The sequence below is a fragment of the Thunnus albacares genome, chromosome 7 (assembly GCF_914725855.1).
Source record: "Thunnus albacares chromosome 7, fThuAlb1.1, whole genome shotgun sequence".
Lineage (NCBI taxonomy): Eukaryota > Metazoa > Chordata > Actinopteri > Scombriformes > Scombridae > Thunnus > Thunnus albacares.
In genome coordinates this window covers 2,225,703-2,248,474 of record NC_058112.1, presented here as the reverse complement: position 1 = coordinate 2,248,474, position 22,772 = coordinate 2,225,703, and the positions used below count along the sequence as shown (strand labels likewise).

Here is a 22,772-nt window from a genome sequence, read left to right as displayed (position 1 = left end):
ACTATGACTGAACATCTTCAACATATAAATTTTCAGTATGTATAAAGAGTTTTTTCTGTGTTGGTGTCTTGCAGTTTCTCTTTAAGTTCTTGTCCAGTGCTAACTCTCTGTCTCATCTGGACCTCAGTGATACCAACTGCCCTCTGGACACGGTCAGTGACAATTTTTATTTGTATTTTATTCATATTTTTGTCTTTTATTTGCTGTGAATACAAGCACATCCATTCCTCCCATCTTTTGCTGGTTGGTTGATTTCCTGAAGGACAAGCCCTAACATTTTTGAAAGTTACCTTGTTGTCAGATGAGAAGGTCAACATGATTTTCATTTCTATACATCCAGTACAGCAATATATCCAGGACATGTTGAGCCCAGCTTAGCATACAGACTGGAAGCTGATGGAAACTGCTAGCCTAGCTCCATTAAGAGTGAAAAGTACATCATCAAATGACTCCAAATGGGTCTGATCTATATGTATCTTATTATTTTTGTGTGTGATGATAATGTGTGCACATAAGATTTTATAAAATAAACTTTCAGGACCTCAGGGGCTCCATAAAATAGAGTTAGCATTGTAAACCATTTCAACAATGACTCCATCTACACCTAATTCAACAAATAGGTCATGATTTCATTCAGTCTTTTTTTTTTTTTTTTTACTTTTTAGCCATGCTAGCAGCATGGCTCTAGGGATGGCAATGTCAGTCGGTCCCCCGCTTTGGTCCAGACTGAAATATCTCAACAACTACTGGATGGATTGCCATGAAATGTTGTATAGACATTCATGGCTCGCAGAGGATCCTACTAATTTTTGGTGATCCTCTGACTTTTCCTCTAGCACCACTATGCAGTTCACATTTATGGTTTTGAGTGAAATGTTGTGGCAAGTATAGGATGGACTACCAATTAAGTGAACACATTGATGCTCCGCTCAAGATGAATTTTAATCATTTTAGTGATCTCTTGACTTTTCTCTAACACCATCATCAGGTCAAATTTTCAATTTGTCCTGTACTTTGGTTTATGTCCAATTACCTGCAAAGCTGACATTCCCATCAACCTCAGCTGTACTTAGTGCTAACATGGTAAACATTAGACCCTCTTAGCCTCAGCATGTTAGCACTGCTATTGTGAGCATGTTAGCATGCAGATGGTTGAAGTTAGCTCAAAGCACCTCTCTACTTGAGTACAGCCTCACAGAACGGCTAGTGTGGCTGTAGACTCTAAATGTGTACTGAAGTTTTGTGCTTGTCATGCTGTACCTAATACACAGTCATTCTACTGTCTCACAGTTGTTTGTGTCCCTGTCTGCTGGATGTTGTTGTAAACTGATGCACCTGAACCTGGCCAGGAATCCTTTCAGCCACAGGTGAGCTCCTGTTGTACAATCCATTAATGTCAGCGATCTTTATCTTGTTACTGTGAGATTCAGTAGCTATTTTCAGTACATTGTCTCTTCATTAGAGACGTTGTGTTATTCACTTATCACTACACACTACTGTAGTGTGACGCACTATATACAGGACTATGTAGTGTCTTAGATGGAAAAATCAACAAAACAATTTCAGACACTACTCAGGTCATATCTTCCATCCAGCCGCCATCTAAATTTGGCTTTTCCCTCTCTGTGCAACATGAATACTATATATAGTGGAATATATAGTCAGTGGGGAACAATTTCAGACATTTTTGTCATAGCAGAAAAAGCACAAGTGGAACTAATAACATTATTGATGGCTTAGTTCCATTTTAAGTATCTAACCATGTCAGTGACTTAGCATCATAGACTTTAAAAAAAATATGGACATAGCCACCATGACATCATCTATTGGTGTCTGACTCCGCCTAACTCCTGGCTATTCCAAGATGGGCAAAGAGGTGGAGCTGAGACGGCCGAATAAAGCCTGGTTGCTGAATCAAGCCACATGGTGGCTAGCGACCTGTCACCCAAAGCAGCCATGTCCTTAATTATGCTTAATTACAGCTTCATAAAATTTAAACAGGTGTGTTATAAAAAAAATTAACCCCCCATACAGTTGTCATGATTGGGGAAATTAGCTATTAGCTATAGAGACCAAAACCGTGTTTTGTAACAGACTGTTAACATATTTATTTCTGCTGTAAAGTTGGGCATTCTACCATGGGGGTCTATCGGGATTGACTCGTTTTTGGAGCCTGCCTCAAGTGGCCATTCGAGAAACTGCAGTTTTTTCCCAGTTCCTCATTGGCTTCATTTTTCAGTCCCGGAGGTTGCTGCTTGTTTAACATGCACTACACCAGGACTTTGGAACTGACACATCCTCAATGCCTAAATGAAGGCATTAATAAAGATTGTTTTTTTTAAATTAACAATAAGAAATTAACAATATAGGGACAGAGAAAACAGGATAAAAGCTATCTAATTCAGATATCACAAAAAACAGAATAAATAAATTATACTGTATAAATCTGTGTTAATATATATATATATATATATATACATATATATATATATATTAGTATAGTTTAGTATAGTTTAGTATAGTGTACATACTGAGAGAAACGAGGTAATGCAAGGCAGGTGTGCAGGCAGGTGACAGGCTGAGACAGGAACATACTGAGAATGAGTTGAATCAGAAAGTTACATTAAAATTAGGATGAAACACAACCTATGACTGTGTTTGTATGTTTGTTTGTGTGTGTGTGTGTGTGTGTGTGTGTGTGTGTGTGTGTGTGTGTGTGTGTGTGTGTAGAAAGGTTCGGGAGGTGACCAGGAGCATTCGAGAGTTCTTCAGTCAGAGCTGTGAGCTCAAATTTGTTTGCCTATCTGCAACCAAACTACCTCCACAAGCTCTCAGGTGTGTTATACTATATTCACATTTTTGTGACTCAAGCTCTAAAGTAGCTGAGATGTGTAAGATGTTATTGAAAGCTCCTGAAACTTTGTTTTTCTTCATGCTGTTTAATAACAGCAATATTATTAGCTATATGCAGGAAAAATACCCTCTCAAGTTTTCTAACAAACCCGAAAAACAAAACTTAAAAGTGGTTCTGAAAGTAAATCACCAGGAATGTCAGTTAATACACACAGTCCCTTTGCTAGCTAAGCTATCTAGATAGCTTATAGCTAGGCTAAACAGTTTTCTTGGTGAGAGGGTAGAAAAGTAGCATAACAGCTAACAGTGCTAATGTTAGCCAGTCTTTGTTTTATATAAAAAGTGAATGTCATTTTGTTTCATCTATGGAAAGGTTTAAAGTTGAAAGTTAAAATATTAACATTAACATTAGTGAACCTGGTTGTAAGGACTCGCAGTGATAATGTTCCAGAGGGTCCCCAGTCATGTGACACTATCAAATGACTAGCATAGACACACTAAAAAACATGGAGTTGGTAAAAATAAGTCATAGGCTTCTGAAGTTAGATTTTGAAACTTATGTGTTACCAGAAAACACAAATCTTGGCAAAGTGGAAGCGTTTGTGTAGCTGAGACGGAAAGAGCAAGCCACTGACTGTGACAGCCTAACAAACCCATCTTTTTTTACTGTAGCTCTGCTATAATAAGCATAGACTGGTAATTTGATATAGTTATGTAATATCTTGTTTTGCAACTAGGTTATTACTACAGGGTCTGGCAACCAACACTCGTCTCTGTGGGCTGGAGTTGGACCTCAGCAGCTGTGAAGTACAGTGCACACACGAACACACTCACATGCAAAAAAATTTGTTTTTTTCTTCACTGATGATCAGTTATACTTGTAACACATATTAAAGTAATTATATGCCTTTAGATGTTCATGTATGTGTGTGTGTGTGTGTGTGTGTGTGTGTGTGTGTGTGTGTGTGTGTATGTGTGTGTGTGCAGCTACGTTCGGCAGGGGCCCAGGTGATACAGGAACACATCTCTGAAGCTACAGCCATCAGAAGTCTGGATATCTCTGACAATGGTGTGCAAAACCACACACGCATTCAAAAACACAGTCAAACAAACAAATAGGAAAGAGGAAAATTAAAACAATTTAATTATATTAACTGAAGACTGTAACTAAGGTTGTGAGTTTGACACAGGAACACTGGCACAATTGCCCCACAATGATGCAGCACCATGTTTTCACTCAACATAACATAATCTCCCGTTACACTATACATTACTGACAGTGTCCACGTGATCCTGTGACAGCCAACAGGCAAAAAAAAAAGTTTAAGTTGCTTTAAGTTAAGAGTGACAGAAACATCATGACATTAGAAATAAGATTCTATACATGTAAAATATTCTACAGCCACTGTAATGTCATTTAACCCTGTCAGATACTTTTGAATCCTTGTAGGAATATTGTATAGGGCCTGAAATAATAAGTGAATGTAATGCTACAGAAAATGTTTTTTGTTTTAAATGCAGTACTTGTTATTAGCATTTCAAACCAGCATAATGTGCATCACCTCTGACACACAAAATGAAACAGTAATCTTTTTTTATTTTGTTTCTTTAAAAAACTCTTTTACTTTATTAATGGATGCTGCTTAAATACTGTGATGGGAAGTTGTAATTAATGCTACAGGTTATTGAGGAAGAGTTAAATGTCATTCATCATGCAGTCCTGCTGTATTATAGAACATCCTATAATTTCACTCGTTCACTCTGTAGGTTTTGAGAATGACATGGTGACTCTGGTTCTGTCTGTTGGTCGATGCCGCTCTCTCCATCACCTCGCACTGGGAAGAAACTTTGCTATGAAGTCCAGGTTTGAAGAACACAACACGCAGATGTTCTAAATATGCTTAACCATTTACTTAACCTTTCTTTCTACAGCTCTCCATTGTATATGATCATTTTACTCTACTAATTAGAGTTATCTTGACTTCAGCATATGAGAATTTCCAGTAATGCTGCTCACAAGCAAAAATAGTCAGTATCTGCCAACCTAATTGAGGTGTACATGTAAATATATTACTTTAAATCCTCACTTAATTAGACAAATTCTCATTTCAATTATATGGCATTTTAAAGGGTCAGTTCACCCAACCTACAAAAAACATGTGTTCTTTCTTCCTCTCTATTGGTATCTCCCCAAGCAGATAGTTTTGGTTTACATTTTGGATATCTGTCTCTGACATATATGACCCCACAACAACACAATGGAAGTGAATGGAATCTAATTTGTGGTCCTCATATCATTGATTAATGACATTTAAAAAGTTTAACAGTAAAACATTCTTCCAAAATCTGTGTACCTGCTAGTCCAGGTATACAGAGATTTTACTTTGAACTGTTTTTATAGAAACAATTTCTTTGCTGCAAAATAGTCCCTAGGGAAATGAGCAAATAAAATGTGTGTATGGCTAGATACCGTTAAAGGTAAGTGAGAAGCTATGAATCACTTATAAATTTGGCTATTTGTTTTCTATTTTTCCTTTCATCTTTGCTTGTTTCTCTCCTACATTCTATGATTTCTTCTCGTTGTGTCTCCATCTTGTTTCCTGTGTTCTTGGTTTGGTGTGTTCCTTTCTAATGTTTTTACTTTTGCAGGTTCCTTATTGTTGTTTGCTTTACAGTATATTGAATGACACTATAGATGTAATCTACTTTGCTGACCAGTGCTGTGTCTGTCTACCAGAGCCCTGACTGATGTTCTTCATCGTATAGCTCAGCTCATTCAGGATGAAGAGTGTGTGAGTGATCTTCCTTTCATTTTTTTTCACTCTCAGTCATTCATATTACCCCCACTATTTCAGTGAATCATGCATATACATTAGGTACCATAAGTGCAATTTCATGCACTTTTTGGCAGAACAGTGGCTCAGTGTTTAGCACTGTTGCCCCACAGCAAGAAGGTCGTGGCTTCCTAGCCCGGCCATCCCACGTCCTCTCTGTGTGGAGTTTGCATGTTCTCCCTGTGTTTGCATGGGTTTCGGCCAGGTGCTCTGATTTCCTCCCACCATCAAAGATATGTATGTTAAGGGTTAATACTCCTGTTGGTGCCCCTTACCAGCACTGGCAGAAAGAGCTGGAGCTGGTCCCTGCACAGTGCGCAGCTGCTGCACTGCGGCCCACTGCACCTAGTGTGAATAAGGGTCAAATGCAGAGGACAAATGAGAAATGACAATAAAGAAATCTTTTTGTCATATTGCAATATTTCATTTTTCAATCGTGTGTGTGTGTGTGTGTGTGTGTGTGTGTGTGTGCAGCCCCTGCAGTCCCTGTCAGTGTGTGATTCCAAGCTGAAGACAGGGATGCACATCCTGCTCAGCGCTCTGGGCGGTCACGCTGCTCTGGCTGAAGTGGACATCAGTGGAAACAACATTGGAGACACTGGAGCCAAAATGTTGTCCAAGGCCCTGATGAGCAACACCAGACTGAAGTATATACACACACACACACACACACACACACACACATACACACACACAAGCCCAGGTGTAATCTGGAACAAAGTAAGCAATTTCCTGTCTTTTAGAATATTTAGTGAATTACAGAATAATGCCTCACCCTAATAGACATTGGAAGTATCATCTGTAACTTAACATTCATTTAAACTGTTCCACTTTGTGTCAACACAGCATTACATTTTCAGCTATGGTCTACTGTTTGCCACTAGATGTCACCATTTCATTATATGAAATACGTATTCGATTGGCTGCAGGAGTGTTGACTGTTTGGTGAGGTCATTTTGTTCTGTGATGTTGCATGGTGCTGTCAATCAAATACTACACCCCCAGAGTACACTACGATGGCCATCGAGGGCTATCATCAGCCTGACTTAGATGGAGTTGTACCAGGGTTAGCTGTACTACCATGAACTGAACCCCCTCTCTTCTTACTCTCTCATTTGCTTTTTCTCTCTCTTTAAGGACTCTGATATGGGACAGGAACAGTGTAACTGCCAGGGGTTTTCAGGATGTGGCTGATGCTTTGGAAAGGTCATACATACACACACACAGACACACGCATATAAAAACATAACCTACATACAAACACAAACAACAACTTATAACTGATATGAAGATATATACACACACACACACACACACACACACACACACACATATATATATATATATATAGAGAGAGAGAGAGAGAGATCATTCCATGGTCATATCAGGGTTTTGGAGGCAAGGTAACTGTCATATTTAATTACAGAACTATGCAGGTTGAAAGCAGCAATGAACCACAATACATATAAAACACCCTGCACATGTCCAGATCAATCATGTTACACACATTATTGACAAAGTCAGCCAGGGTGGCGCACACATGTAAAATTACTGATGACGTGATTTTAATTAGATTTTAGGGATATATTATATCATTAGAAGTACTAATGGTTATTTATCTGTTTTCCAGGACGCCCCAAATTCTTTACTTTGTTGCTTCCAGACACTGATTTTATCCTAGCCAAAATAAGCAGACTAGTTTGGGGCCAGAGGTGAGCAGTATCCAATGACAAAACAAGAAAACAAAGGAAGGGAAAGAGGGAGTCAGACAGTGTTTTGGTGAATATCGCATTCATTCACTCCAGTCGCAGATATCTCAGTACATCTTAATACACCTTGTCTGGGATCAGTAACAGTCTTGTACAAAAATGTAACCTGTGTCAAAGTCTTGTAGTCTGAACTAGATTTGTTCTGATGTAGGAACTAGGGGTGGTTCCAAATCCAAATACGTTTTTTGAAAAAGCACAAATAGTGGGTTTTTACTAATATTTATTTTGTACAAATATTTTTAAAAATTATTTGTTTTGTTTTGTTTACGGAAAATAAAAACATGTCAAATACCAGCGTGCAGGTTGGTTACATCGCTATCTCAGTCTCTCTCTCCTCTGCTCCATTGTTATGTCTATTAGCAGCTCTCAATGAGGGGAGTCACATCCACCTGCTGCATTATGCTCATTTCCTAATGTGGACATCACTCCCAGAGTTGGGGGTTAGCTCAGTAGTCACCACAGTCGTCTATGATCTGGGAGGTGGAGTCCTGGTTTGGGGATTTCCTTCGTAAAATAGTTTATCCATGAACATTTATTTTAACACTTTAATATCCTAAAATTAAAAGTGTAATAAAAACATAAACAGGACTTTTATGCCTATTTACACTTTTATTCCAATACAAATACAAATAATTTTGCTGCCTCAACAAATATAGATACAAATACAAATACTGGGCCGTCTGCAACTTAAGGGAACTTAAGAGTTTTCGAGTGATCTGCTAGCTGCTAACGTGAGACTCTTTTCCAGACTGAAAATAATGGACAGTTTTGATGGATTATTTAGATAGATGTGGGTTTTGATGTCGGGGCTCTATGTTGTGCAGGAACTTCACTCTGCAGCAGGTGTCTCTCCCCCTGGCTGATATCACACAGAGTTACCGCAGTAACCCTGACAGAACCAAAGAGGCACTGCACAAGGTCAGTGTGTGTATGAGTCTGTGTAGCGTGTGCAACAAAATGATTTGAGGGAATATTCAGTGTGCCATGCATGTGTGCCTTATCAGATTCAGCAGTGCTTAGACAGAAACAACCAGAGACAGTGTGACAGAGTGGAACTGCAGCAATTGTTGAAAACTCAACAGTCTGAAAAGGTAAGAAATTTATGATAGAAATGTAAAATACTGTATGTGTTACCATGTCAGTTGTCATACCAAACTTTGCTTCTGAGTCTGTTTTTGTTAGAGTAAAAAAAAGACCCTGAAAACAGGAATAGTATGTACACTATATGGCACTAAAAAACTCTACCTCATAATCATTTTGTTAAAGATCTGTTAGTTTGATCATATTTTTTGCAAATGAAGTCGATAATACAATTTGCAGTGTGGTTTTCCTGCTGTGTGAACACTGTACATTCTATGAGCATGGAATATAGAGGAACATTACGGATACCATGCAGGGAAGATTGCACACAAGCACTTAGTGGGAATCAATTAGCTGAAGCTTCACACAAACAAAGGAGAACCTAAGTAGCACCTTCTCAGCACCAAACAGCAGACAGACACAGTTAGTGACTAGCTAGTGGACATAGTGGATCATTTAGCAGCTAAAGAGACAGATATTTTTCTCAGGAGTGGTGGAGACAAACACAAAAGGGAAAGGGAGGGAAAGCAAAAGTAGTTCAGAAAAAAAATTCCCACCATAACCTTTCAGGGCTTCGTACAAACCAGAGCTACAAGGAGAGTGAATATTGGACCTACATTCATCAGGTGAACACAAACGCACCTGTAAATGGATGCTAATGTTGTTCTGTGTCTGCTGGATGTGTAAAGATGCAACTCTTTGCTAACACGTTAGCCACAACAACTTTATAAAGTGATAGTATGTCAGTGGTGTGTTTGCAGCTTGCCCCCAAAAAATCTATTTGCAGCTTTAAGAAAAATAATTGTACTTGTTTTTTATGCAGAAGTGTGGAGAATCAAACCAAACACAGAGTACTACTAATTCATTTTACAATAATTAAGTTACCAAATCATGTAATATGATGTGGTGAATATTAAAGTCTAATGACAGATGGGTCTGTATCTTCACCTCTGTCTGAGTGTCTCTGTTGTCCTCCACCTCAGAAGGTCCAGAGTCTGTGCCGGCAGCTGGAGGACAGTCTGAAACGTGTGACCCACTGCAACATTCAGGAAGTCCACGCTGACATCCTGGCAGCACATGAAGTGCTGCACAACGCCATGGAGTCTCTTAAAGTACAAGCTGCTCACCTTGGTTTGAAAGACCGAAACAGTTTATGTTGTGTTTTTATTTTACATTCTAAGAATACATAAGAGCTCAAAATGACTTCATAAATTTAAGTGCACAATGTAACTCCCTCAAGAATGATCAACTTTTCAGTGACTGACTACTATTATTTAGCAAAATGTAACCCCCTGCATTGAAAGTGTTAACTACAATCTTTACTTCAACCCAAAATAATTACTAAATTACTATTATATCACAAAAATATCAGAAAAGACACAAGAAATCGTGTCATTTTCGGCCAGAATGATCACAGCCAATGTCTGCAGATTCTGGTGGAATTGATTTGCAATTTGTAAATGATGTATGTAAATGTTGCTTTATGCTTTCTCTATGCAGCTGCTTCCCTCTCTGTACGAGGCGGGCCAGAAGTGGGCCTCTGATGGAGACATGGTGAACTGCATCTTGACTGACGCTGCTGCTGCACTGACTGATGAGTTCACTAAAAGCATACAGGTACACACATACATACAGACAGACAGACAAGCCAAAGCACAGGGTAACATACTGTTACAAAAAAGGACGTAATCATCTATTTGAATGATAGTCTACACTTGAGCAAGCAGTATCAATGTCAACATTTAGTTGAGCCTTATTTTCCTGCAGGCACAAGGCCAGCACTGGGCCAAATGCAGTCTGCATGCAGTTTTCCTCAGGCGCAAGTCTAGTTTTTGTGCATCTGTGCCTATTTGGTAATTTTCTGGCATCAAGGGAGCAAATGATACATGTGTTTCATCTACAGTCTCTGATTTGAGAGAGGGACTGTACATCATTTTATGCATGGACGGCACAGCAGAGGTAACTTCATTAATACTTTAAATCTTCTGACACGGTGACAGGATCGGTCAGGATCTAAGGTCATTAATGTTCTGTATTTTATAAACATCAGGCTGGAAATCTGTTATTCACAGATTCCAAATTTAACAATATAATTTGAAGTAACGCAGCTGTTCTCAGGAAATAAAAGTTCAAACTGAGTTTAGAGAATTATTATTTTTCTGTCAGGTCACAAGTGAGCTTTCAGTTTTGCTTCTTGCAGCCAAGTCTCAAACTATTTGAACCAGTCAGTTCTGCGCATGGACGTGTATCCATATATCAGTGTGTAAAATAGCTTCTGACAACTGGAGGTCCCGTGCGGTCCTGTTCACTTTATGCACAACTGGCACAGCTTGGATATCTCCATTCATCATTTAAATATTTTTATGAAACAGTGATAAAACTTGCACACTTTTCAAACACTAACCAGCAACTTTCCAAACCCAATTTGTTATCTGTTTATTTAAGGATATTGTATATACTTAAAAGCATAAATAAGGATGTTCAAATATGCAGAGAAGAAGTAGAACTGCAGGGTTAGGGTTAGGCCTGGCTGTACCTGGGTAGTGCCAATGTTAATGGTCAGTCGTCACACCCACATGTGCCAGGGATTAAGACTTCTTAATATGCTTTTAAAGAAGAAAATACTTTAAAATACGCACAGCTGTACATAATGGGCATTGATAAAGCTCACTTTTCCTACATTGATCTGCTCATGCACAAATAGGCTCATATAGAAACGCCCCCAAAACTCCATATGGGTTCAATTCCTAGCTGCCCCTGCATTTGCTACAATATGATGTCCAAGCTGAAGTGTCTTTGGGTAAGATACTGAACCCCAAATTGCTCCCAAAGGCTCTGCCATCGGTGTGTAAGTGTGTGTGAATGAGCATTAGAAGCCAACCTGCTCAGTGTATGAGCAGGTTGGCACTGAATACATTCAGTGTATGAATGTGTGTGTGAATGGGTGAATGTTGGCATGTAGTGTAAAGTGCTTTGAGAAGACTAGAAAGACGCTATATAAATGCACAACCGCACTGGTGATTTCCTGTTCCAATTTCACCTTAATGGATATTTCTCTCAGTCTCCACTCAGACTAACGATGCTCGGTCTTGGCCACACTCAGATCCCAGTTTCTGTGTTCCAGGAACTGGCTCAAGGCCTGATGAGGTGTGCAGAGGGAGTGTGTCCACGAGTGGTCCGCCGGTCAAGTGTGTGCGAGTGTGTGTCAGAGTGTGTGTCCAAGAGAAGCAGGCAGGCACACACATTCCTGAGAAGCACTCTAGTGGAGAAGACGGGGCAGATCATCAGCAACAGACTGCGGTAATAACATTTATGTAAGACAGTGTCATTTCAGTCTTAGCAAGCTGACATTTTGTCAGTTGGTTAACTGTTGGTTAACTACATAATTAGCACCACCTGCAGTTACTGGGTGCCAATATTTAGTCATTACTAATCTCTATGTTACAACTAGTTTGTGGTGCAACCTGTTTGAATTTAGTGATGCTAATATTTACATTATAACTGGGCTAAGTTTGAATTTATGAACAGCTGGTGCAACTGGCTGCTGGTGGACACAGTTACTACATAAAGTCCTGTCATCATAGTCATTCATAATTTGGACAAAGCACAAGTGACTCAATGATATGTCATTAACTTGCTAGCTAACGATATACAACAAAAATGGCAGCTTAGGAGCTCATAAAAGACATATTTGTTTCCCCTTCATGAAGCTAGGCTAGCAGTTTCCCTCTGCCTCCAGTCTTCGTACAAAGCTAGGCTAAACAAAGTCCCAGGAATGGTGCTAGGCTGTGAGGAGATTTTGGTGCAGTAGCCAGACGGGGTATTGCAACTTCCAGCAGCATCACAAGACACACACTGGCCCAAAAAGCTTTTTTTTCTCCTATACTCAATAATTAGATAAGGAGCAGCCATAAAATGGTAAATACATTTTCAAAACTGAAAAATGTGATCCATACAGTCCAATAACATTTGGAAAGTGTAGAAGAGTCGTATGAGTAAATTGTTTCAACTCATTTCTGTGTGAGGGAGGCCAACAGGAAGTCACTCAACATGGCTATTAGAAGGAAGCTGGAGGACTCTAGTGCAAATGCTCTACGGGCCCTAAAATGCAGAGGCTTGAGAAAGCCTATAGAGACTGTTCTGGCGTATGCAACCACTGAGCAACTTTCATAGGAGTGAGTGGGGCACCATCTTTGAACACAGTATCTATATCCTGGACCCAAACCTGTACTGGTACTTCCAATACAGTAGTGATGACTGTACAGATCCACACTTTTTGTAGTGTCCCATGGTTTCAGTGCTAATTCAACATCACAAGAATAAAAGTGTTGGCAAAACCCTGAATACACACATTTTTTAATTTAAAGGTATTGACAAAATATCAGATACCATTAGTTTTGATGCCATCCTTCAACAGCCTGTATCAGTTAACCCCAAATCCCAAATATGAACCTGAATATATGATAACTGTGCATTAAAGTTTGAATTGCTGGGTCAGCAACCTGCCCACATCATATAGATTTTAATGATCAAATATTATAAACTGTTAACATCAATCTGTATTACTGTAACTGCCTGATTGGTTTCTAATGTTATGTCCTCTCTTGTTTCATCCATCCAGTGAACTAAGACAGACATTAAGTGTCTCTCTGGCTGAAAGCATCTGTGAACAGCTACAACAAGATCTGGAAATGGCACAGGACAAAATGGTATGTCAAAAAGATACATTGTACCAAATCATATTATTCCACCTCTTTGTTCATTCATTCTATATCTGTTCAATGTGTTATTTTTAAAGATTTGTTTGAACTTTACTTAATATTCTACATGTTTTCATTTCTTCACTACAGTTCTTCCACAGATTAACATGAAAACATGATCACCTATTTTTTTTGTGAATATGTTTGCACTCATTACCGGTAGTGTTTTCTTTCTTTACTGTCCAGGATTGCATTATCAAAGAGAATTCAAGCAACACTCAAAGAAACAGCATCCCAGAACTCCGCCTGGTCGATGGCGACTTCCCCACTGACGACGTATGGGACACACATCCATCTATCGCTCCATTCATTCATTCATTCATTCACTGCAATGCATTCAATTTGTTCTTCTTCTTACTTTTACTCTTTCCATCACCAGTACAGTCCAGCATTCTGGAGAAATAGTTTCCACTCCAAGAGCCTGAGGCCTGCCCCTTCAATTAAGAGTAAGATACAACCACAATTATTATATCACCCAATCATCTCTGTCTGTGTCTCTGCCTCTCTCAGTTCAATTCAATTCAATTCCGTTCAGTTATGTATCATTTGCATGCATTTTCTGGTTCTGTACATCCCACAATACAAAAGTACAGAGCCTAGCAGGTGTCGTGGAAGGAAAAAGATGAGAAAAGTGTGGAGGAGACAAGGACAAATGTAATGAATGTGTTCATCTGATTAGGTTAATATGAAGAAATTAAATTCTGTAATACATTTAACAAAGTACATTGTTAATATTGATGAGTCAATGTATAAGCTGCACTTTATTGTTGTAGCTGCTCGAGGTGGAGCTAGTTTGAACTGCTTAACAAGGTTCACAAGATAAATCTGGGGGGTCTTGAGATGATAGATTGGGTAGGAAAGAAGAAAAAACTGTTCTGCTACATAAATCTGCTTCATTTTTCAGAACTTTTCTTTAAACTTTGTGTTTTTGTGAAATATTGGAGAATTTTAGCTCTTTAATCCTCAAACAGTGACTTAAGTAAAACCATGTGAAGGGAAATGTCTCACAACAACTCAAAGACATCTGAAACATGACAAAGAGACACAAATACACACTGATGTTTTGTGAGGGGCCACAAGCCAAAACATTCAGGAACCACGGTTTAATCTTTAATAATGCAGTGTAATTTATAAGCTCATCATTATGTTAATTTATGATAAATCTTCATCTTAAAAGTAACTAAAGCTGTCAAATAAAAGTAGTGGAGTAGAAAGTACAATATTTCCCTCTGAAATGTTGAGGGGTTGACGTACAAAGTAGCATCAAATTGAAATACTCAAGTAAAGTACAAGTACCTTAAAATTGTAGTACAGATTAAGTAATTTGAGAGTATTCATTAGTAACAGGAGAGCATAAATTAGGTGTTGTGCACAGATGTATTCATTATTTTTTTGTTCTAGAAGACACTTGCTGATCTCCATATCAAAGTGTTGTATGTAACACAACTTACTGACAGTAGACCAGCTACAACTGTTAACATGTTCAGAGAGTGGCACTAAGAGAAAACCAGTTTGCATACTGTTTGATAAATAATGAAATAGATTCTAGAATTAAGAAGAATGTAATAGTGTGAGAGACCACATTGGTTATTGCATCATTAAAAAAATAGACTTCTTATGGAATATGAATATGAAATAACGTACTTAATTCTGGTCTGCTACCTCAGCGATCCTGTTTGTCCTCAGAGCTGAGGTATAGAGCTTAACCTCCTATCATGTTATTTCATCTTATCCTGTTATATTCTACATGTGCGCTGTGCCACGCTGAACCATTCCGTGGCAGACACACAGTGCTGTTTGGCTAATTGGAGCATGGCCTGTTTACTTTCACACCAGTGACTTTCACCATGGGAGAGAGGAGATGGGGAGAAGATGGAGGAGGGGATGAAGAGGAAGGAGGGAGGGAATTTGGGGCACCCCAGCTCCCAGCCCTGCTCCTTTTGTTATATAGGATGATAGGTTTAAAAGAAGCAATAGTCAAACAAAATGATACGTTGTATAGCATAATGTTGTTTCTATATACCTGTGTTTGACAGACAGAGGTCATAAAAAAGAATTAGGTCGATCTTGTATGAAGTATCTTTACAAAGAATCTAAATTTGATCATTTTATTTCCAAAAATGTTTTCATCAGTTTGCATTTCAAGGGCCTCTGAAATATGTAGGGACCCTGAAACTGAAACCGTGTTATAAAAATATGGGATTAAACCCTACTGTATTCTACCTTTCCTTGTGTGTATAACAGTGTTAGCTGTGTGTGACAGGCTGATAGCTGCGTTTCTGTGTGCAGTACAGTGTGACTGCAGCATCCATCTGCTGCTCTGCTCCTTCTCTGTTTCCTCTCTGCATGTCTATGCTTAACTGATTATTTCTCTCTTGTATGCTCTTCTCTGCCCCCCCCCACCCCCCTATATTTTCCTTGCCTATTCTCTCCTCCCCCTCTATCCTGGTCTCTTGACACCCCCTCCTTCTCCCTCTTACCCATTTTCTTCTCTCTCCATTCTCCCCATGTCTTCCCTATACAGCTCTGCTTGCCCTAGATATACATACATCCCAGTGAAAAGCATGCTTACTGCGTGGGCTGGATTCCCCATCTTTCCCTCCCATCCTCCCTCCATCCTTCTCTCTTTCATCATCTCTCTTTGTGCCTCTCTTCTCATCAGTCATTCTGCTTCACTCTCAGGTCTCTTGGATGCAGACTTGGAGCAGCAGACCAGGGACAGAGGAGCAGAGAGAGAGAGGGGAGGAGGCACTGGAGACGAAGGAGGAGGAAGGAGTGGCTTTCCCTGGTTGCCGACAGCAACCCCCCTGTCAGTCATGGCCTCAAGCCCCTCCCCTTCCCCTTCCACCTCTCCGTCCCCCTCCCCCCCGGGACGGAGGGGGTGGCGGCGGAGGGAGGGGGAGGTGGCAGCGGTGGATGCTGCAGCAGCAATATCAGGAGCGAGAGGAGCATCGTTCATTCCTCCTCCCAGTCTCCCCCTCCTTTACTCCATCTCCGCTCGAGCTCCAGAGGAGGCTGCCAGCCGCGGAGGCTTACCCAGACGAGAGGCTCCCTTCCCCGGCTGCGGCCTCAGCCCAGGCGGCCCCCTCCCTGGCTCTGGATACCCCGCTTCTCCCATGGAGCCTCTACCCACCCAGGGACAGACTCTAAGGCACTACACCGCCTCCCGACCACGGCCACGACGCACACATACACTGCCCCCCTCCTCCAGGCCCCAGGTAAGAAAACACATTCACAATTTGATTGAGCATGCAGAAATTACAGAGCATTTGTATCCATACACACATAAACATATATACATTTATAATCATGCTAATCAGGATTTGCACTCACACACAATACATGCGCATACAAAATGTGCTTTATACAAGCATATATGCACAGTAAAATACAGCCCCAGTGAAAGGTAGAAAGCAAGAGCGAGGGATGGAAAGATGAGAGATACGAGGAAAAAAGAGATGGATGAATGATGGAGGGAAGGTTAGATGAGGTAGGAAGGTAATTGCACGACTACAGAGAAATCCCTGAGGAGAAAACGATGGAAATGTAGAAAATGAAAACAACATGATAGAAAAAAATAGTGGAGAGAGGAGGAATGAAAGGATGGAGGTCTACTGCATATATGGTTGGATGGTTGGAATCTTTAGGTTAATGCAGCAAAATATCCACATTACAGTCATCTCTCTATCTATCTATCTATCTATCTATCTATCTATCTATCTTTCTTCTCTCCATCCTCTCTCACTCTCCGTGGCTCTTGCTCATGATTTCTATGATGCTGTAGTAATAATGGTAGCCATCTTTCTCTTTGCATTCTCTAGATCCAATGTAGTTGTGCTGAGTGTGTGTGTGTGTGTATGTGTGCGTGCGCGTTTGCGTGCATGTGCACGTGCGAGTGAATGAGAACAGGCACATGCATTTTGGGAGTGGTGTTCCCTGGGTTGTTCCCAGTGCTGATCTCTTTCTCTCTCTGTCTATCTCTCTCTCTCCTGGGAATGCTTTCACTAACTCAATTATTCATGTTTTCACATAAATGGGGGTCTCTTTCTCTGTGCTGTCACAGTGTAAATGGAAAAGAGGATTTCTCTTCATCTGTGGTGACCTTGTGTTTTCTCATTTGCTCTTTTAGTATTAATGTCAGCAACTGCTTGATGTTTTTCATCACAATCAACCTAGTTTTTTTGGTTCAGTAAGAAACATTTTTGCAGTAGATGATGTTCAGTCTGGGTTCTGATCAGTCATCACTGTCAGTGAGTGATGAGTAGGTGTGGGTCCCTGTACTTAGCTATTTATGGCCCAACAACACGTTGTCACACTTACTAGCCATTACTGTGTTCGGGGCTGCAACTAACCATTATTTTCATTATTGATTAATCTGCCGTTTATTTTCTTGATCATTCAATTAGTTATTTGGTCCATAAAACGGTGAAAAATGTTGATTGCTGTCAGATGTCTTGTTTTGTCCAACAACCGAAAGATATTCAGTTTACTGTCATAGAGGAGTAAAGAAACCAGAAAATATTCACATTTGAGAAGCTGAATCCAGAAAATTTGGACATTTTCTCTTTAAAAATAATGAGTAATCCATTATCAAAATAGTTGATCAACCTGCTGGCTTGAATTTTTGCTTCATTAATTTTTGCTTCACTAATTCTAATTGCGAGGTTGAGCCTTATATTATTCTGTGAGAGAGTTAGCATGATTACTAGTTTTACACTTCCTGTCAAAATGACAACTTGTAAACTGAATAGCCATATCCATCACTTCCACAAGCTGCTGTTTGCAGTAAGAACCAGAGGAGGAAGTGAATCCACAGACAGCTGATTAATGGGTACTTGTGCCTTATCAAACAAGGGGAATGCAAAAAATAGTTTTATTTTGTCCCTTATATTTTCCCTAGATCTGAAGGGGCTCCAAACGTTTTTAGCGTGAGGCAGTGGTTTTGCTATACTATTGCCATAAAACTGTAATGATTTAAGGAACGAAAAATGAAAAAAGGCAACTCAGCATAGCAAGCTGATGGTGTTAGCCAAAAGGGATCTGTGTAGCAGAAGATTTTTCTTGAGGCTTGTACCAAACCAGAATCCTCTCTGCCGCTAAAAGCAACCTTTTTACAAAGGTTCTCTATAGCATCATGCTCAAATGGTTCTACATAAAACATTTATGGTCCCTTGAAGAACATTGTTCCACAATGACACAAACAAGGCCTGTTTAAGTATTGCAGTGAAGTCTGACTTTTTTGTACTTAACAAAACAGGGGCTTTGTTGAGTCATTACTGTTTTGTTGGACTGTATATAGCAGCCAATCATGAACATGACCTGCATTTACAGAGGCTAAAATAATCCACGTAAACCAAACAATCTAGATCCCCCTCAAATATTTGCAAGTGGCTCTCTACTATATCTGACAATGTTCAGAGCATGTTTTCCAAAAATGTATGCCTTATTGTCTTGAAGGAGAATTCTTACAGGCTGGACTGTACAAATAATACTAATTCACATGGTGGTGCAGTGCTTTTATGCTGAATATACACAGTAACAACTGATCATTTGCTAAGCCCCACCCCCTTAGTTTACTGTTGCACGTATGCAGTTTATGGCAGATTTACCACTCAAAATTTTTTGTAATTTTTAAAACATTACTTTTTCTATTTCACACAGAAGTAAACAAAAGCAGGCTTCTCATTTCTAGCCAACAACTGTGAATTTATTTTGTCTGAAATGACGGCTGTTGCTGGCAGATTTATCAGCTGTAGCTAGCTAGCAAAGCTAATTCTAATGCTAAAGCTTTGTGGCTGTGTCCGAAATCACTCCCTTATTCACTCATTCACCATTCCCTATATAATAGACACTAAATAGTAATGAGCAGCAAATCAGGATTTTGGACACTAACTCATCATTGTCATTTTGTGTCATCACCATCAGCTGTAGAGTCGCATGACGGTAGTTTTCACATCTTTAAATGTGGAGCATTGCATTGTGAGATTGTTAGCAGATGGTAATGTACATGCCACGGGCACTACTTTTTTCATTCCATTGTGGAACTTTGAGGGCACTATATAGAGGATATATTTACACACTCAGCATTCGGACATTCAAATAAAATGGCGGAGTGTAAATATAGTGCACTATATAGTAAATAGGGAGTGATTTAGGACACAGCCTGTGAGTTAATTGAAAACTCTGTCGGCAGGTGACTTTTTCATGTCTCCAGCTCATTTGTTTTAAAATAACAAATAGCCCATAAAATGGTCTTTAATATGCACAAAATGGCCACATGCATGATATAATGCTAAAAGACTGAGGCTAAAGCTACTTTTCCCCAGCAAAAAGTCTGCATCCTCACCAGCAGGAAAAGGAGGGTAGACCTAGTAAGCCTTAGTATTAGTACAATATTAATTATACATATCTAATTAAATTGTTATTCATTCTTGATGGTTTGAGATGTACTTTTAAAAACATGCTTGGAAAAGCAACACAGTGGTTAGATTTATGCTTTAAAGGTGCAGTGTGTAGAATTTAGTGGCATCTAGTGGAACGGACTTGGCCGAAATGGAATGTAATATTCATAAATATGTTTTCATTAGTGTATAATGAAAATAAGAATTATTGTGTTCTCGTTACCTTAGAATGAGCCCTTTTTGCGCCGCCATGTTTCAACAGTAGCCCAGAACGGACAAACCAAACACTGGCTCTAGAGAGGGCCTTGCACATTTTTTGCAAGATTTGCAGCCACCGTAGGTTCTCCTACACACTTGGAAGGGGAGGGGGAGGGGAAAAGTATCCATTTGGTTGCGATCTACAACCTCACTGCTAGATGCCACTGAATCCTACACACTGGTCCTTTAATGTTTGTATTGTTAAACAGTATGCTTCACTTTTACAAGAGAAAGGGATGTGATGTTGAGGAATAACAGATGAGTTTGGTAAACGTCACTCAGTCTAATGCAAGTTTGGTTGAGTTGGTGGAACTTCACCAAACCAAATAAAAAGCTGTTGTTACTCTAAACTCTGATATAGTAATGTTTGCATCTTGGTAAATGTTCCAGTCCTGAACAGGTCATTTTCTAACTTAAAGGTAGAGTCAGTCATTCTGGACAAAGATTGTTGATATTTGAACTAAACACCCAAACAAATACACCCCTCCCTTCGTGCCCCTCCAGAAGCTCCGCCCCCAAATTCATGGACGCATATTGCCAAGGCAACAACCGAAAGAGAAATATGGCAGAATCCAGAGCGATGCGTCAGCTGTAGAGTCACTTCTGTTTCTCTCACACTTTATCACGTGCGGAAAAACCATTTTGTCTCATGTGAGCACAACAGTCCATCCACACTCTCTGTCTCTCTGCAGCCTCCCCACTTCTCACTCGACCTGCGTTCAGCTTCTCTGTCCACAGAAGCAGTCATCTGTCAGCTGCAGCTCCTGGTGAGCTGAAAAGACAGCAGCCGGACAAACTGCCTTCCACAGGCCGACTGACAGCAGAAATTTACTGAACTAAAATAGTTTGCATGTTGGCTCGAAATCGACAGTGTTTATATTTTTTGATTCATTGAAACGGTAAATAAGTTGAAAACACATGTACATCAGGATATTTGTGTGATTCCAACAGCTGCCTGCTCAGATTACGCTTCACTAAACGTGACAGAAACAGACTCGGTGCTTAAAAAACACAGGGGATCTCTGTGAGACTGTCTGGGATTCAGTGTGGACTGATACATTTAATAAAATGGAAGCAGATCCGTTCGTCCATGAGAAAACACTTCACTGTGTGAGTGGGCCACGGCCTCTCTCTCCAGTTCACCAGCCCTGCCCCTCCATTCAACAGGTGCTGGAGACGGGAGAGGGTCATGTCTTCACATGACTCCCCACTGTCCTGTGCACGAGCACGAATGCCCTCTGCTGATTGGCCGGAATAATGTTGTGTGGCTCGCTCCAAGCCACTTTGTTTCCCATTTACAGAGCCAAGGTTATGTATGAACACCAGATTTTTTTTTCAGCGCACACACAGAATGGACAGATAGCAGACTGTGATACCTGCTGAATGTGTATTGAACAATCTTTCTCCAGAATCACTGACTCTACCTTTATCCCATAACCATATAATATAGTTAACGAATGGCATGACCCTCACCTTTGGATAATGCTGCGTTACTGTAGATAGTAAGCCAGTTAGCTTGGCATGCTAGCGATTGCTGCCTTTGTCGGAGCAGACAAACACAGTTTAATCCAAACTCTTTTTAGAGCCACATGCACACCGTTTTGGCATGTGGAGAATTCCAAAGCTTGACAGAAAGATGGGCATCTATTCCCAGTCCATCCTGAGTTTTCTTCTCTACCCATGTTCTACTGGGTTTCCTCTCATGCTTAATAAACTGAATAGTGTAAATGCAAGGACTGTGTCCATTATCACTGTGATGGAATGGAGATTTGCCACTCTAACCATGAGTGCTTGGAGAGACTCCAGCCTCCTGTCACCTTGAAAAATAAATAGGAAATGTTCCCATTTTTAATATCTTATTACAAAAGGCAATACTACATTAGTTCAGACAGGACATTGAAGTCAGTTGCTAAAAAGGGGGTGAAGTCATTTTAACAAAGATAATTATTATTTTGTTAGCCTTTCATAAGGATGGAAAGGCAGGCTAATAGTCATCAGAATAAGGAAATGTGCAGGCATGGTAACAGATGGCTGTAACACAAGGCAGCATAGGAGGATCTGGCAAATGCATGAGGGAACCTGCTCACTGTCCTGTACACTGTGAAACTGGAAGCAAATGAGCAGCGGCCATGGAGGAAAGTCCCTGCTTACAAGAGCAGTCAGGTGGTTCACAAAGGCGGCAAACTCACTGAGGGCATCTGTTGGACAGGTGTGGTAACAACCAGATGTACATACACCACACAAAGCTTTACTTCCACCCGCTGTAGTCTGCCCAGTCAGGCATGTAGCAGTGTGCAGTGTCCTGCTGCCCTGGCTCTGCTGCCTGTGCACCCACGGGAGGAGTTGTGTTGGCTCCCCTGCTGTTAATACAGCATGCTTGCTGGGCAAGCAGCGAGCAGCTTAATGCAGAGCCACGGAAGCATAAACATGACTGCATCAACATTTGTTACTGTAAAGGCTTTGATCTTATAACTGACAGGTTTAGCCATGACAGTAGAAACTTCACTCACACGGTTTCAAAGGTTGATGGACACAGATTAAATTGAACCAGACCAGCCTACTACATGTTGCTTTGTTTGTCTGCTTATTGTATGTAGAACTATCCATCTCCACATGGCTGTGTGGGTGTGCAGATTGGTGTGTGGAGACAGCTCTGTTGCCCCTTGGTAACAAGTGTATGTGTGTGCGTGTGTATCTGTGCGAGCGTGTGTGCGCGTGTGTGTGTGTGTGTGTGTGTGTGTGTGTGTGTGTGTGCGTGCATGTGTGTGTGTGTGTGTGTGAGAGAGAGAGAGCCAGCAATTGTGTTACAAAGTGCCA

General features: G+C 40.3%; 1 protein-coding gene across 3 annotated transcripts in view; it reads left to right on the top strand.

The window, feature by feature from the left end:
• carmil2 (capping protein regulator and myosin 1 linker 2) overlaps positions 1–22,772 on the top strand; it is a 60,646-nt gene that overhangs the window by 14,225 nt on the left and 23,649 nt on the right. For all 3 annotated transcript variants that reach the window (XM_044356841.1, XM_044356840.1, XM_044356839.1), the window contains 18 exons: positions 75–152; positions 1,291–1,367; positions 2,731–2,835; positions 3,591–3,660; positions 3,841–3,922; positions 4,621–4,717; positions 5,591–5,645; positions 6,162–6,334; positions 6,825–6,893; positions 8,281–8,374; positions 8,461–8,547; positions 9,520–9,648; positions 10,037–10,153; positions 11,661–11,836; positions 13,158–13,245; positions 13,483–13,572; positions 13,676–13,742; positions 15,979–16,514. In XM_044356841.1, the coding sequence (XP_044212776.1) occupies positions 75–152; positions 1,291–1,367; positions 2,731–2,835; positions 3,591–3,660; positions 3,841–3,922; positions 4,621–4,717; positions 5,591–5,645; positions 6,162–6,334; positions 6,825–6,893; positions 8,281–8,374; positions 8,461–8,547; positions 9,520–9,648; positions 10,037–10,153; positions 11,661–11,836; positions 13,158–13,245; positions 13,483–13,572; positions 13,676–13,742; positions 15,979–16,514 (2,190 nt within the window). The remainder of the gene's footprint in view (positions 1–74; positions 153–1,290; positions 1,368–2,730; positions 2,836–3,590; positions 3,661–3,840; positions 3,923–4,620; positions 4,718–5,590; positions 5,646–6,161; positions 6,335–6,824; positions 6,894–8,280; positions 8,375–8,460; positions 8,548–9,519; positions 9,649–10,036; positions 10,154–11,660; positions 11,837–13,157; positions 13,246–13,482; positions 13,573–13,675; positions 13,743–15,978; positions 16,515–22,772) is intronic.